Raw genomic sequence first — 15,772 nt, forward strand, 5'->3', positions numbered from 1 at the left:
CCACCAGGCGGCCCCATCCCTGGGATTCCCCAGGCAAGAACACTGGAGTGGGTTGCCTTTTCCTTCTCCAATGATGAAAGTAAAAAGTGAAAGCGAGCCGCTCAGTCATGTCCGACTCGCAGGGACCCCAGGGACTGGAGCACCAGCCTCCTCCATCCATGGGATTTTCCAGACAAGAGTACTGGAGTGAGGTGCCATTGCCTTCTCCGATAAACACCTGTACCTTTTTGTAAAAGTTTCATTCATTGCTAATTTGTAAACTTCTTATCTAAACACTATATTCACTTCTACCACACTTCTCACTCCTTTAATTTAGTGATTGGAATAATCCTCATCCATCAGAGTTGTTGGGCATATAGGAAGACTCTGAGCAGAGTTAAGAACTTCAGAAAAAGAAATCTGCATTGATTAAAAATTTATCTGATAAAATGGAATTTATCTTGTGAGTTATTTGCCCTAAATTCAATTCAAGCTTCTCTTTTAGGGAACAAGTATTTTAAAAAGTGTTGGAGAAGACACTTGAGAGTCCCTTGAACTACAAGGAGATCAAATCAGTCAATCCTAAAGTAAATTAGTCCTGAATATTCATTGGAAGGACTGATGCTGAAGCTGAAACTCCAATACTTCGGCCAGCTAATGCGAAAAACTGACTCCTTGGAGACCCCGATGCCAGAAAAGACTGAAGGCATTGGGGAGAAGGAGACAACAGAGGACGAGATGGTTGGGTGGCATCACCAACTTGATGGACATGACTTTGAACAAGCTCCGGGAGTTGGTGATAGACAGGGATGCCTGGTGTGCTGTGGTCCATGGGGTTGCAAAGAGTTGGACATGACTGAGCAACTGAACTGAAATGATATAAGAAAGATTTTTTTTATTTTTTTACCAAGGTGTGTTTTTTGGATGATGTATATTATTTAAGGAAAAATTCTTGTATATAGAGGATTGACGACTTAATTGAAGGTTTAAGCATTAAAGGGAATCCCAGAGAAGTTTGGCTTGTTTTACTATTAGTGAACTTCTTATAAGGTGAATAATAGTGGTTAAATTTATTTTGAGTTGTTGTTCAGTCTCTCAGTCCTTGTGACCCCATGGACTGCAGCATGCCAGACTTCCCTGTCTTTCATCACCTCCCAGAGCTTGTTCAAACTCCTGTCTATTGATTCAGTGATACCATCCAACCCTCTTGTCTCTGTCGTCCCCTTCTCCTCCAGCCTTCAGTCTTTCCCAGCATCAGGGTCTTTTCCAGTGAGTCAGCTCTTCCCTTCAGGTGGCCCAAGAATTGGAGCTTCAGCTTCAGCATCAGTCCCCCTAATGAGGGTTGATTTCCTTTAGGATGGACTGGTTGGATCTCCTCTCAAGAGCCTTCTCCAACACCATAGTTCAAAGCATTAATTCTTCAGCGTTCAGTCTTCTGTAAATTTATTTAGCATCTACTACATCTCAAATACTATTTTTACAATCTTTGCAACAACTCTATGAGTTACGTATTTTCTTTGTTTTGTTAGTAAAGGAACAGAAACTCAGAGGTTTAAAATAACATATCTAAGGTCTCTTAGCTGAGAATTGCCTTCGTCATGACAGGAAGCCAAACTTTTCTTGGTTTTTTTCATTTGTTGTTTCCTTCACTTTTAGTTGCTGCTATTTTTATAGGAATAAAGTTTTTCACTAATTAATATAGTCAGTTATTCTCATTGTGGGACATTTGGGAAATTAATTTACATGTAGTCCTATAACTAAGAGATAATACCATTAATATTTTGTCATGTTTACTTATAATCACACATGCTATGGTTGAATCATGAATCTAATTATTTGATTCACTGTCTTCTTAATCGTGTTTTACATAGACAAGTGTTACATACAACTCCATCACTGGTTCAGTAGAAATAAAGTCATTAGGATTTGCCACAAAGGAAAAAATAAGCATGTGTGTTATTTTAATTTTTATATAAAAATCTAATCTTTTTTTACATAAAAATTTAATTTTTATGTAAAATCTAAATAATTTTAATTTTTATGTAAAATCTAAAATCTACACTCTAAATAGTGTCATTTTAAGTTTTATGTATATTCTAAACAGAAAGTCATTAGGATATGTCACAGAGGAAAAAAATAAGCATGTGTGTCATTTTAATTTTTATGTAAAATCTAAGCAGAATTTTTATGTAAAATCTATCTAAATACATAGACTATGAAAATTTGCTAAATTTATCAAATTTAGATGCAGTTACTTGTACTCAGGGAAAAAACTAAAATACATTTTGTGGGTGGTTAACAGAACTCTTAACATTCCCTGTTGACTGTGGATGCTAACAGATGCTTGAATGAAATGCATGCTTTAAGTTTAATTATCTAGATAATTGCAGTAACCATTTAGTTGCTTATCCTGTTTGGATCTGTCCATACAGATAATGTGCAATTAATGAGAATTAGCACTGCCAAACTATTGGGAGTATGAGTGATAAAAATGTGATGCCTTATGGTCCAGAATAAACTGTGTATCTAACTCAGTCAATAATTAGCTGTCTGTAACAATGATGGAGACTACACAAACAATATAGTTCTTCTGAGCATTTCCAGTAGACTAGCCTTTCAAACTTAGGGACTAAGAGGAATATTTGTAGTGAAGGTACCTGGGTGACTTCCTGAGAAAAGTTGAATTAGATCTACTTTAAAAATGTTTCCTTAATGAGTAAAATCTTTTCGGCATATAGTTCTATGAGTGTTAGTAAGCACATAGAGTCGTGTAACCACCACCACAATTTATATACAGAACATTTTCATCAATCACAAAAAATGCCTTGTGCTGTCCCTTTATTTCCAACTCCCCACACCTGCTCTCTGGCAACCTCTGCACCTAGATTTGCCTTTTCCAGAACTTTATATTGCCTTTTAAATATCGCTTGTTTCACTTAGCTTTAGACATTTAAAACTCACCCATGTCTGAGAGTGTTTTGCCTATGTTCTCCTCTAGGAGTTTTATAGTTTCTGATCTTACATTTAGATCTTTAATCCATTTTGAGTTTATTTTTGTGTGCGGTGTTAGAAAGTGATCTAGCAGGATCCTCTATGATCCACCTCCCAGAATTCTGGAAATAAAAGCAAAAATAAACAAATGGGATCTAATTAAAATTAAAAGCTTCTGCACAACAAAGGAAAATATAAGCAAGGTGAAAAGACAGCCTTCTGAATGGGAGAAAATAATAGCAAATGAAGCAACTGACAAACAACTAATCTCAAAAATATACAAGCAACTTATGCAGCTCAATTCCAGAAAAATAAACGACCCAATCAAAAAATGGGCCAAAGAACTAAATAGACATTTCTCCAAAGAAGACATACGGATGGCTAACAAACACATGAAAAGATGCTCAACATCACTCATTATTAGAGAAATGCAAATCAAAACCACAATGAGGTACCACTTCACACCAGTCAGAATGGCTGCGATCCAAAAATCTGCAAGCAATAAATGCTGGAGAGGGTGTGGAGAAAAGGGAACCCTCCTACACTGTTGGTGGGAATGCAAACTAGTACAGCCACTATGGAGAACAGTGTGGAGATTCCTTAAAAAATTGCAAATAGAACTCCCTTATGACCCAGCAATCCCACTTCTGGGCATACACACCGAGGAAACCAGAATTGAAAGAGACACATGTACCCCAATGTTCATCGCAGCACTGTTTATAATAGCCAGGACATGGAAACAACCTAGATGTCCATCAGCAGATGAATGGATAAGAAAGCTGTGGTACATATACACAATGGAGTATTACTCAGCCATTAAAAAGAATTCATTTGAATCAGTTCTGATGAGATGGATGAAACTGGAGCCGATTATACAGAGTGAAGTAAGCCAGAAAGAAAAACACCAATACAGTATACTAACACATATATATGGAATTTAGGAAGATGGCAATGACGACCCTGTATGCAAGACAGGGAAAGAGACACAGATGTGTATAACGGACTTTTGGACTCAGAGGGAGAGGGAGAGGGTGGGATGATTTGGGAGAATGACATTCTAACATGTATACTATCATGTGAATTGAAGCGCCAGTCTATGTCTGATGCAGGATGCAGCATGCTTGGGGCTGGTGCATGGGGATGACCCAGAAAGATGTTATGGGGTGGGAGGTGGGAGGGGGGTTAATGTTTGGGAATGCATGTAAGAATTAAAGATTTTAAAATTTAAAAAATAAAAAACTAAAATTAAAAAAATAAAAAAAAAATTAAAAAAAAAAAGAAAAAAGTAAAAAAAAAAAAAACTCACCCATGTTGTTGCTTATATCAATGGAATGTTATTGATACATAGTATTTCATTGTATGTATATACCACAGTTCCTTTATCCTAGTTGGAGCAAAAATATAATTTGTTCATAATTTTTTATATCTGTCCAGGATAAAGCCAAAATAAATATTTACCTGCAGCTTTTTATGTGAACCTAAGTTTTCATTTATCTTAAGTTCCTAGAGATTGTAAGGTCATATTGTGAGTGTCGGGGCTTCCCTGGTGGCTCAGATGGTAAGAATCTGCCAGCAATGCAGGAGACCCAGGTTTGATCCTCGGGTTGGGAAGATCCCCTGGAGAAGGGAATGGCTACCCACTCCAGTATTCTTGCCTGGAGAATTCCAGGGACAGAGAAGCCTGGTGGGCTACAGTCCATGGGGTAACAATGAGCCAGACATGATGGAGCGACTAACATGTTCACTTTTCACTTTCATTGTGAGTGTATGTTTAACCTTATAAGCAACTGCCAGGCTGTTTTCCAAAAATATTTTGCATCCCCATTGGCACTTACCAGAGTTCCATTGCTCTCTTACACCCCAAACTGCACCTTCACCAGTTTTTTTTGTTGTTGATTTTGCTATTCTAATACTTGTGTAGAAAACAAAACACTTCTGTTCACTATGTTTTTAACTTGTATTTCTCAAATGACAAATGATGTTGATGACCTCTGCCATTTAATTGAGGGTATCTGCATCTTTAAATTTAATGTAATTGTAGGTACCACTGCTGCTGCTAAGTTGCTTCAGTCGTGTCCGACTCTGTGCAACCCCACAGTTGGCAGCCCACCAGGCTCCTCAGTCCCTGGGATTCTCCAGGCAAGAACACTGGAGTGGGTTGCCATTTCCTTCTCCAATGCATGAAAGTGAAAAGTGAAAGTGAAGTCGGTCAGTCATGTCTGACTCCTAGCGACCCCATGGACTGCAGCCTACCAGGCTCCTCTCTCCATGGGATTTTCCAGGCCAGAGTACTGGAGTGGGGTGCCATTGCCTTCTCCAATTGTAGGTACAGTTGGGTTTAAATCCGCCATCTTGCTATTTTGTTTTCTGTTTGTCCCATCTTTTCTTTGTTCCCATTTTCTCATTGTCTGCCTTTTGGATAAATTGAGTCTATGATTCCATCCAGAGGAGGACATGGCAACCCACTACAATATTCTTCCCTGGAGAATCCCAAGGACAGAGGAGCCTGGCAGACTATAGTCCACAGGGTTACTCGGAGTCGGACATGACAGAAGCAACTTAGCACGCATGCTTATGATTCCATTTAAGCGTCTTTATCAATGGAAGAAGTTGATTATTAGTGGTTTCTATGGAGTTATATTATAATCTTCATTTTATCACAGCCTGAAAGTGAACGTGAAGTTGCTCAGTCGTGTCCAACTCTTTGCGACCCCATGGACTGTAACCTACCAGGCTCTTCTGTCCATGGGATTTTCCAGGCAAGAGTACTGGGGTGGGTTGCCATTTCCTTCTCCAGGGGATCTTCCCAACCCAGTGAGGGAACCCGGGTCTCCCACATTGCAGGCAGACGCTTTACCGTCTGAGCCACCAGAGAAGCCTGCAATCACAGTCTACCTCAAGTGAATTTTACCACTTCACTTGTAACATGAGGACCTTACAGTAGTATACTTCCTTTTCTCTCATACATGTGCTAAAATCTCTATAAAGTGCATCACTTTTTTAAAAAGAGATATTTCTATTAAAATACATGAATAATTAGAAAGTCTTACATATTTTTTCATACATTTACCATTCTGGTGTATTTCTAACCCTTGTTAGATGCATATTTTAGCCTGGTGCAATTTACCTTATGACAAAAGGAGCTCCTTTAAGATTTTTTTGTAAGATTTGATAGTTGTGAATGCTTTCAACTTTTGTGCATTTTCATGATGTCTTTATTTTTAAAGATAATTTCTCTGGGTATAGAATTCTAGTTTGACAGTTGTTCTTTTACTTTCAATACTTTAGGGATGTTACTGTGCTGTCTTAAACCATGCATTGTGTTTAATGAGAAATTTATTACTATCCTTCCTTTGTTGCTATGAACAAAATAAGACTCTTTTCTCTGACTGGTTTTAAGAGTTTCTCCTTATCACAGATTTTAAGCAGTTTAATTTGATGTGACTTTTTGAAAATTTTTCCATACCTCTTGTGATTAGTGTTTGTTGACCTTTTTTGGATCCATGGGTTTATAGATTCCATCAGATTTTATCTAAACTTTTCACTTATTTTGAAATATCTCTTGCTGTGTCCCTACTGTCTAGTAACTCTTTGAGGATTCTAGTTTAAAATTTATTAGGTTATTTGAAGGTGTCCCACTGTTCACAGATGCTCCGTGAATTTTTAAATTTAATTTTCTCCCTGCATTTCATTTTGAATGTTTCTCTTGCTATGTCTTCAAGTTCATTACTCTTTCTTTCTGCAATGTCTAAGCTGCTATTTAACCATTATAGGGCATTTTTCATCTCAGATATTGTACTTTTCACCTATAGATGTTTCATTTTAATCTTTGAATATGTTTCATGTCTCTACTTACCTATTTGAACACAAGAAATACAATTAGAGTAACTCTTTCAATACCTTTACTGTTGGAGCCACCAGGGAATTGCCATCTGTTGGAAAACAGAAAAAGCAAGAGAATTTTAGAAAAACGTGTACTTCTGCTTCATTGACTATGCTAAAGCCTTTGACTGTGTAGATCACAACAAACTGGAAAATTCTTAAAGAGATGGGATTATCAGACCACCTTACCCATCTGGGAAACCTGTACGCAAATCAAGAAGCAAGAGTTTGAACTGGATTTGGAACAACAGACTGCTTCCAAATTAATAAAGGAGTATGTCAAGGCTGCAAAGAATATATTCAGATTTCGCTGTTGACCATCTGGGTGATGTCTATGTGTAGAGTCTTCTCTTGTGTTATTGGAAGAGGATGTTTGCTATGACCAGTGCATTCTCTTGGCAGAACTCTATTAGCCTTTGCCTTGCTTCATTCTGTACTCCAAGGCCAAAATTGCCTGTTACTCCAGGTGTTTCTTGACTTCCTACTTTTGCATTCCAGTTGCGTATAATGAAAAGGACATCTTTTTTGGGTGTTAGTTCTAGAAGATCTTGTAGGTCTTCATAGAACTGTTCAACTGCAGCTCCTTCAGCATTACTCGTCGGGGCATAGGCTTGGATTACCATGGTACTGAATGGTTTGCCGTGGAAATGAACAGAGATCAATCTGTTATTTTTGAGACTGCATCTAAGTACTGCATTTCAGACTCCAGTCATCCTGGAATGTGAAGTCAAGTGGGCCTTAGGAAGCATCACTATGAGCAAACTAGTGGAGGGGATGGAATTCCAGTTGAGCTATTTCAAATCCTGAAAGATGATGCTGTGAAAGTGCTGCACTCAATATGCCAGCAAATTTGGACAACTCAGCAGTGGCCACAGGACTGGAAAAGGTTAGTTTTCATTCCAATCCCAAAGCAAGGCAATGCCAAAGAAGGCTTGAACTACTGCACAACTGCACTCATCTCACAGGCTAGTAAAGTAATGCTCAAAATTCTCCAAGCCAGGCTTCAGCAGTACATGAACCGTGAACTTCCAGATGTTCAAGTTAGTTTTAGAACAGGCAGAGGAACCAGAGATCAAATTGCCAACATCCACTGGATCATCAAAAAAGCCAGAGAGTTCCAGAAAAACATCTATTTCTGCTTTCTTGACTATGCCAAAGCCTTTGACTGTGTGGATCACAATAAACTGTGGAAGATTCTTCAAGACATGGAAATACTAGACCACCTGACCTGCTTCTTGAGAAACCTATATTCAGATCAGGAAGCAACAGTTAGAACTGGACATGGAACAACAGACTGGTTCCAAATAGGGAAAGGAATATGTCAAGGCTGTATAGGGTCACCCTGCTTATTCAACTTACATGCAGAGAACATCATGAGAAATGCTGGGGTAGAGGAAGCACAAGCTGGAATCAAGATTGCTGGAAGAAATATCAATAACCTCAGATATGCAGATGACACCGCCCTTATGGCAGAAAGTGAAGAAGAACTAAAGAGCCTCTTGATGAAAGTGAAAGAGGAGAGTGAAAAAGTTGGCTTAAAGCTCAACATTCAGAAAAGATCATGGCATCCAGTCCCGTCACTTGATGGGAAATAGATGGGGAAACAGTGGAAACAGTGTCAGACTTTATTTTTTGGGGCTCCAAAATCACTGCAGATGGTGACTGCAGCCATGAAATAAATCGCTTACTCATTGGAGGAAAAGTTATGCCCAACCTAGACAGAATATTAAAAAGCAGAGACGTTACTTTGCCAACAAAGGTCCATTTAGTCAAGGCTATGGTTTTTCCAGTAGTCATGTATGGATGTGAGAATTGGACTATAAAGAAAGCTGAGCACCAAAGAATTGTTGCTTTTGAAGTGTGGTGTTGGAGAAGACTCTTGAGAGTCCCTTGGACTGCAAGGAAATCCAACCAGTCCATCTGAAAGGAAATCAGACCTGAATGTTCATCGGAACGACTGATGTTGAAGGTGAAACTCCAAAACTTTGGCCACCTGATGCACAAAACTGAACCACTGGAAAAGGCCTGATGCTGGGAAAGATTTAAGGCAGGAAGAGAAGGGGATGACACAGGATGAGATGGTTGGATGGCATCACCGACTCAATGGACATGAGTTTACATGCGTAAACTCTGGGAGTTGGTGATGGACAGGGAAATCTGGTGTGCTGCAGTCCATTGGGTCACAAAGAGTTGGACACAACTGAGTGACTGAACTGAACTGATATCAAGGCTGTATATTGTCACTCTGCTTGTTTAACATATATGCGGAATACATCATGCAAAATGCCAGGCTGGATGTAGCACTCCCTGGAATCAAGATTGCTGGGGGAAATATCAATAACCTCAGGTATGCAGATGATATCACCCTTGTGGCAGAAAGCAAAGAGGAACTAAATAGCCTCTTGATGAAAGTGAAAAAGGATAGTGAAAAATTTGCCTTAAAAGCCAGCATCCAAAAATTTGAGATCATGGCGTCAGGTCCTGTCACTTCATGGCAAATAGATGGGGAAATGACAGAAACAGTGACAGACTTAATTTTCTTGGTCTCCAAAATCACTGCAGATAGTGACTGCAGCCATGAAATTAAAAGACGCTTGCATCTTGGAAGAAAAACTATGACAAACCTAGACAGCATATTAAAAAGCAGAGACATTACTTCATCGACAAAGGTTTGTATAGTCAAAGCTATGGTTTTTGCAGTAGTCATGTATGGATGTGAGAGTTGGACCATAAAGAAAGCTGAGCAATGATAAATTGATGCTTTTGAACTGTGGTGTTGGAGAAGACTCTTGAGAGTCCCTTGGACTGCAAGGAGATCCAACCATCAACCCTAAATGAAACCAACTCTGAATATTCATTGGAAGGACTGATGCTGAGCTGAAGCTCAAATATTTTGGCCACCTGAAGGGAAGAGCTGACTCACTGGAAAAGACCCTGATGCTGGGAAAGACTGAAGGCAGGAGGAGAAGGGGACAACAGAGGATGAGTTGGTTGGGTGGCATCACTTTTTCAATTGACATGAGTTTAAGCATGCTCCAGGAGACAATGAAAGCCAGGGAAGCCAGGTGTGCTGCAGTCCATGGGGTCGCAAAGAGTCAGACACAACTTAGCAACTGAACAACACCAACAACAATAATGTCGTTGCTGATTCTCACATCTGTGCTAGCTCTTGGTTGATTTCAATTGGTTGCCTTCATATGGGTCCATTTTCCTGCTGTTTTGCCAGCTTGATCATTCTTGGTTAGATGGCGGACACTGTGTATTTTATCATGTTAGGTCCTCCATATTTTTGTATTCTTATAAATATTCTTCTTTTATTCTCTAGGTACTGTTTAGTTACTTTTAGGAAGATTGGTTCTTTCAAGTTCTGCTTTCAAAGTTTTTTAGGTAGGACTGGAATCATGCTAACTTTATGGGTAATAATCCCCACTACTAAGCCAAGATCATTCTATTCTCTTTACTCAGTTACCTGCAGGTAGGAACAGATACCTTTGTTAGTGGTAGGAACCTTATCTTAAGTAACTATTTAAAAGAACACTAGATGCATAAATGTGATATGATGTACAAAAGCTTAGGGGAGACATTTTAGAAATAAAGAAGTGTGTGTATTTTTTGTATTTTGTGAAATATAGATGGATTAAAATTAAAAACTATTTATATTTGAATTTTAGAGATTTTTTAAACCCTTGGGTTTCTTCTGTATTTTTACTATAGTTTATACTTTATCAATGTACTGTGCTCATTTCTGCTAATTTGTGGTAAACAAAGCTTTAGAAATGCCACATCCAATGCTTTTTTTATTTGAAAAAACACTAAATATTCTTATTCCCATAATATTTCAACATATATCACATATATTTTCTAATTATACAGTTTAAAATTTTTTTATCCTGGGGATAAGGAGCTATTAATAACATAGGATAAATGATCTCAATATTAGAGTCTCCTGGCAATAGAACTATATAGGCTTTCACAGTGTAAAAACAGGAAAATTAATTTTCCTCATATATTTTGGTAAAATTTAACTTTGGAAGCTGTAATAACCCTGACCAAATTGTTTTATAATGCTTGTGGAAGCTTTATAAAATGTGGAATATTTAATAAAAGATATGCATTTAATATATTGAAAATATGTCAATCATAATAGGATTGTGAGCTTTCATTTTATTGTAGAAAATAAATGAAAACACACTTGCTTGAAGGTTGTATTAAAAATATGTTAGTAGGACAATTACTTGATGACAGATACAATTTATTATTAGGTTGGTGCAAAAGTAATTGCAGTTTTACATTGTTGAACTTTGCCATTTGATATTGGAATACATTCTTAAATAAATGTAATTATGTTATACAACATTTTAATGCACATTTCTCACCTTATTTATATTTTTGCTAATAATTTAATACTTCCTGTTTATTTTATATTTATTTTAGACTAGGGAAATTATGTTAGACAGAAAGGAATGTGAGTGATTTGAGTTCAAAATGGGTCAGAAAGCAGCAACATCAACAACATGTTTGGCCCACGAACTGCTAAGGAACATACAGTGCAGTGGTGGTTCAAGAAGCTTTGCAAAGGAGACGAGAGCCTTGAACACGAGGAGCATAGTGGCCAACCATAGGAAGTTGACAACAACCAACTGAGAGCCATCATCAAAGCTGATCCACTTACAACGGCACAAAAAGCTGCTGAAGAACCCAATGTTGACCGTTCTATGGTCGTTTGGCTTTTGAAGCAAATTGGAATGGCGAAAAAGCTCAATAAGTGGGTGCCTCAGGCTGACTGAAGGTCAAAAAAATTGTCCTTTGAGTGTTATCTTCTTTTATTCTATGCAATAATGAACCATTTCTCAATCGGATTTTGGTGTGCAATGAAAGGTGGATTTTATATGACAAACATTGATTATCAGCTCAGTGTTTAGAACAAGAAGAAGCTCCAGAGCACTTCCCAAAGCCAAATTTTCACCAAAAATGGTCTGTTTGGTGGTCTGCTGCCTGTCTGATCCACCTAAGGTTTCTGAATCCCAGAGAAACCATTACACTTGAGAAGTATGCTCAGCAAATGGATGAGATGCATTGACAACTGCAATGCCTGCAGCCAGCACTGGTCAACTGAAAGGGCCCAGTTCTCCATGACAGTGCCTGACCACACATCACAAAACAAATGCTTCAAAATTTGAAGGAACTGGATTAGAGAAGTTTCGCCTCACCCACTATATACACCTGACTTCTCGCCAACTGACTGCCACTTCTTCAAGTGTCTCAACAACTTTTTGCAGGGAAGATACTTCCATAACCAGCAGGAGACAGAAAATGCTTTCCAAGAGTTCATCAAATACTGAAGCATGGGTTTTTATACTACAGGAATAAACAAACTTATTTCTCATTGGCAAAAGTGTGTTGACTTTAATGGTTCCTATTTTGTTTAATAAAGATGTGTTTGAGCCTAGTTACAGTGATTTAAAATTCACAGTCTGAATCCACAGTTACATTCTCACCAATAATGTATTTATAATTATAACCAATAATGCATTTTCACCTGATAATAAATCTGACACCCTTGTCTGACTCTGACAACTTAAAACTGAGGTGGATTAGGGACATCCAGACCATTGAGGGCTCACTCAGTGAAAAAGTCTTTAATTTAGCAGGCAAAATTAAAAATTGATATAAGAATATATGCATTTGTTAGGGGAAGTGTTAAAGTCATTCTTCCACTTAATAATAGAGAAAGGATTGTGTCTGATTTTTCAATTACATTCTGGTCTCTGACAATTTACCAAAAAGCTACTTTTGCTAATATCTAAGAATCTTTTAAGACTGAATTATTGATATTTCACACTTCTATACTATTAAATTTTCAAATGCATTTATTACTTCAAGTAGAAAAATACTGTAATATTCTATATCAGCTTTCATAATTGAAGATAAATGTGTCCATATTTTATTACTTTTCAAATATTATCAGATGTAGGAAGTTGATTTAAAATGGAAGAATTTAACCTAACAATATTGTTGAATATTTTAAAATGTGTTTAGTCATGTCTCAAGATAGAAGAAGATGGGGAGCAATATATCTCTTGATCTAGAGCAGTGCACATGTCAAATAAGGGTGAGCTACCAGCAGAGACATTACTTTGTCAACAAAGGTCCATCTAGTCAAGGCTATGGTTTTTCCAGGAGTTATGTACAGATGTGAGAGCTGGACCATAAAGAAAGCTGAGCACCAAAGAATTGTTGCTTTTGAACTGTGGTGTTGGAGAAGACTCTTGAGAGTCCCTTGGACTGCAAGGAGATCCAACCAGTCCATCCTAAAGGAGATCAGCCCTGGGTGTTCATTGGAAGGACTGATGTTGAAGCTGAAACTCCCAATACTTTGGCCACCTGATGCAAAGAGCTGACTCATTTGAAAAGCCCCTGATGTTGGGAAAGATTGAAGGCAGGAGGAGAAGGGGATGACAGAGGATGAGATGGTTAGATGACATCACCAACTCAATGGACATGAGTTTGGGTGAACTCCGGGAGTTGGTGATGGACAGGGAGGCCTGACGTGCTGTGGTTCATGGGGTTGCGAAGAGTTGAACACGACAAAGCAACTGAACTGACTGACTGACTGACCAGCACCTGTGCAGTTGAATTGTCCCCTTTTCCTTGATTAAATTAGTATGGCTTGATACTGGGAATTTCCATTTATTTCTGCCATTTTTTCCTTTAGCTCCTTTCCTCAACTTTGACCAATCTTTGTTTATTTTAGTTGATTACTTTTTTGAGGGTTTCAAGATATTAACAAGAAGATAAATTATTGGACATGATTCACCACAGTGACTTGAATTCTCAGAAATCTTGAAATACTGAATACACAATTTCTCCAAGATATAGAATGTTTAAATGTTATTATTTCCATTTTAGCAGGTGGCAGAGAATTGATTAAACATTTTGGCAAAATTGTCTGTGAATTCAGTCCAACTCTTCCGTTGTGGCTATCATGATAGAAGTGGCCTAGCCACTAAGAGTTGAGTTCAGTTTTTAGCTGTTTCAGTATCCCAAAATAGTATTCCAGTGAAGGAGCAAGGAGAGAGGATGTTGAAGTACAGAGAATTTTTTCTTTATCACAAACACTATGTCTGTTCATCTTTACATAGACAAATGAGATGGAGCAGAAATGATCCTATAGGTTTTTTTTCAACTCCCTTCTTTTAGAGAACTTGTTAGTTATAGGTATGTGCTATGCTTAGTCCATGTCCTACTCTTTGTGATCCCATGGACTGTAGCCTGCCAGGCTCCTCTGTCCATGGGGATTCTCTAGGCAAGAATACTGGAGTGGGTTTCCCTACCCTCCGCCACAGGATCTTCCCAACCCAGGGATCAAACATAGGGATGGATCACACATTGCAGGCAGATTCTTTACTGTCTGAGCCAGTTATAGGCATAGGATATTCTAATATTTATGAGAATAAAATAAACTTTGCTGTTTTACTAACAGTTATTTTTTTCTCTCTCTTTTTTTTCTCTTTCACAGACCACCACTATGCATCTATAATTTTGTACTTAAAGAAAGCAAGGAACTATTTCTCACTCCAAGCACATGCAAACCATAGGAAATAAAAAATGCCTTCATCCATCAAATGTAACAGCTTGTTTGTGAATTGAAAAACTTGTAAATGGAAACAATGCAATTAGTATTTCTCTTAGACTGCACTGTTCAATCTGGAATTTGTATATTTCTTCTTCTTGTATAAGTTTTTAAGAATCAAAGATATAGAATATTTTAAGATACGTATGGTAAAGCATTCTGAATATATTTTAAAGCTGTTTATTTCTGTTTACCTTAATCAAATGTTTCTCTTTGAATATTTTCCTTTTTTATTATTAACAGATAACATATCTTTAGGAAAAAAAAAGAAGCTTATTGCTTCAACACACTGTCTAAATAGTATCATTCTCCATTTAGAATGCAGTAATGAAATAAATGAATGTTTAAAAACTGTCTAAATTTTGAGAAGTTCCTTGGATTCATGTAAATCCTGTAAACAGAAATATACCTGTTTAGTGATCCATTTGGCATTTTACATGAAAGTGCTGCACTCAATATGCCAACAAATTTGGAAAACTCATCAGTGACCACAGGACTGGAAAAGGTCAGTTTTCATTCCAATCCCAAAGCAGGGCAATGCCAAAGAAGGCTCAAACTACCACACACTGCACTCATCTCACAGGCTAGTAATGCTCAAAATTCTCCAAGCCAGGCTTCAGCAGTACATGAACCATGAACTTCCAGATGTTCAAGTTAGTTTTAGAATAGGCAGAGGAACCAGAGATCAAATTGCCAACATTCACTGGAGCATTGAAAAAGCAAGAGAGTTCCAGAAAAACATCTATTTCTGCTTTCTTAACTATGCCAAAGCCTTTGACTGTGAGGATCACAATACACTGTGGAAAATTCTGAAAGAGATGGGAATACTAGACCACCTGACCTGCCTCTTGAGAAACCTATATTCAGATCAGGAAGCAACAGTTAGAATTGGACATGGAACAACAGACTGGTTCCAAATAGGAAAAGGAGTACATCAAGGATGTATACTGTCACACTGCTTATTTAACTTCTATGCAGAGTACATCATGAGAAATGTTGGGCTGGAAGAAGCACAAGCTGGAGTCAAGATTGCTGGGAGAAATATCAGTAACCTCAGATATGCAGATGACACCACCCTTATGGCAGAAAGTGAAGAGGAACTAAAAAGCCTCTTGATGAAAGTGAAAGAGGATTCTTTTTAACGGCTGAGTAATACTCCATTGTGTATATGTACCACAGCTTTCTTATCCATTCATCTGCTGATGGACATCTAGGTTGTTTCCATGTCCTGGCTATTATAAACAGTGCTGCGATGAACATTGGGGTACATGTGTCTCTTTCAATTCT

General features: G+C 37.9%; 1 protein-coding gene across 5 annotated transcripts in view; it reads left to right on the top strand.

The window, feature by feature from the left end:
- The window catches only part of LIPI (lipase I), a 154,860-nt gene extending 140,015 nt beyond the window's left edge, over window positions 1-14,845 (top strand). For all 5 annotated transcript variants that reach the window (XM_069578520.1, XM_069578531.1, XM_069578501.1 and 2 more), the window contains one exon: window positions 14,372-14,845. In XM_069578520.1, coding sequence (XP_069434621.1) covers window positions 14,372-14,450 — 79 coding nt within the window. In that variant the 3' untranslated portion in view covers window positions 14,451-14,845. The remainder of the gene's footprint in view (window positions 1-14,371) is intronic.
- Window positions 14,846-15,772: the final 927 nt, after the last annotated feature.

The sequence above is a fragment of the Ovis canadensis genome, chromosome 1 (genome assembly GCF_042477335.2).
Source record: "Ovis canadensis isolate MfBH-ARS-UI-01 breed Bighorn chromosome 1, ARS-UI_OviCan_v2, whole genome shotgun sequence".
NCBI lineage: Eukaryota > Metazoa > Chordata > Mammalia > Artiodactyla > Bovidae > Ovis > Ovis canadensis.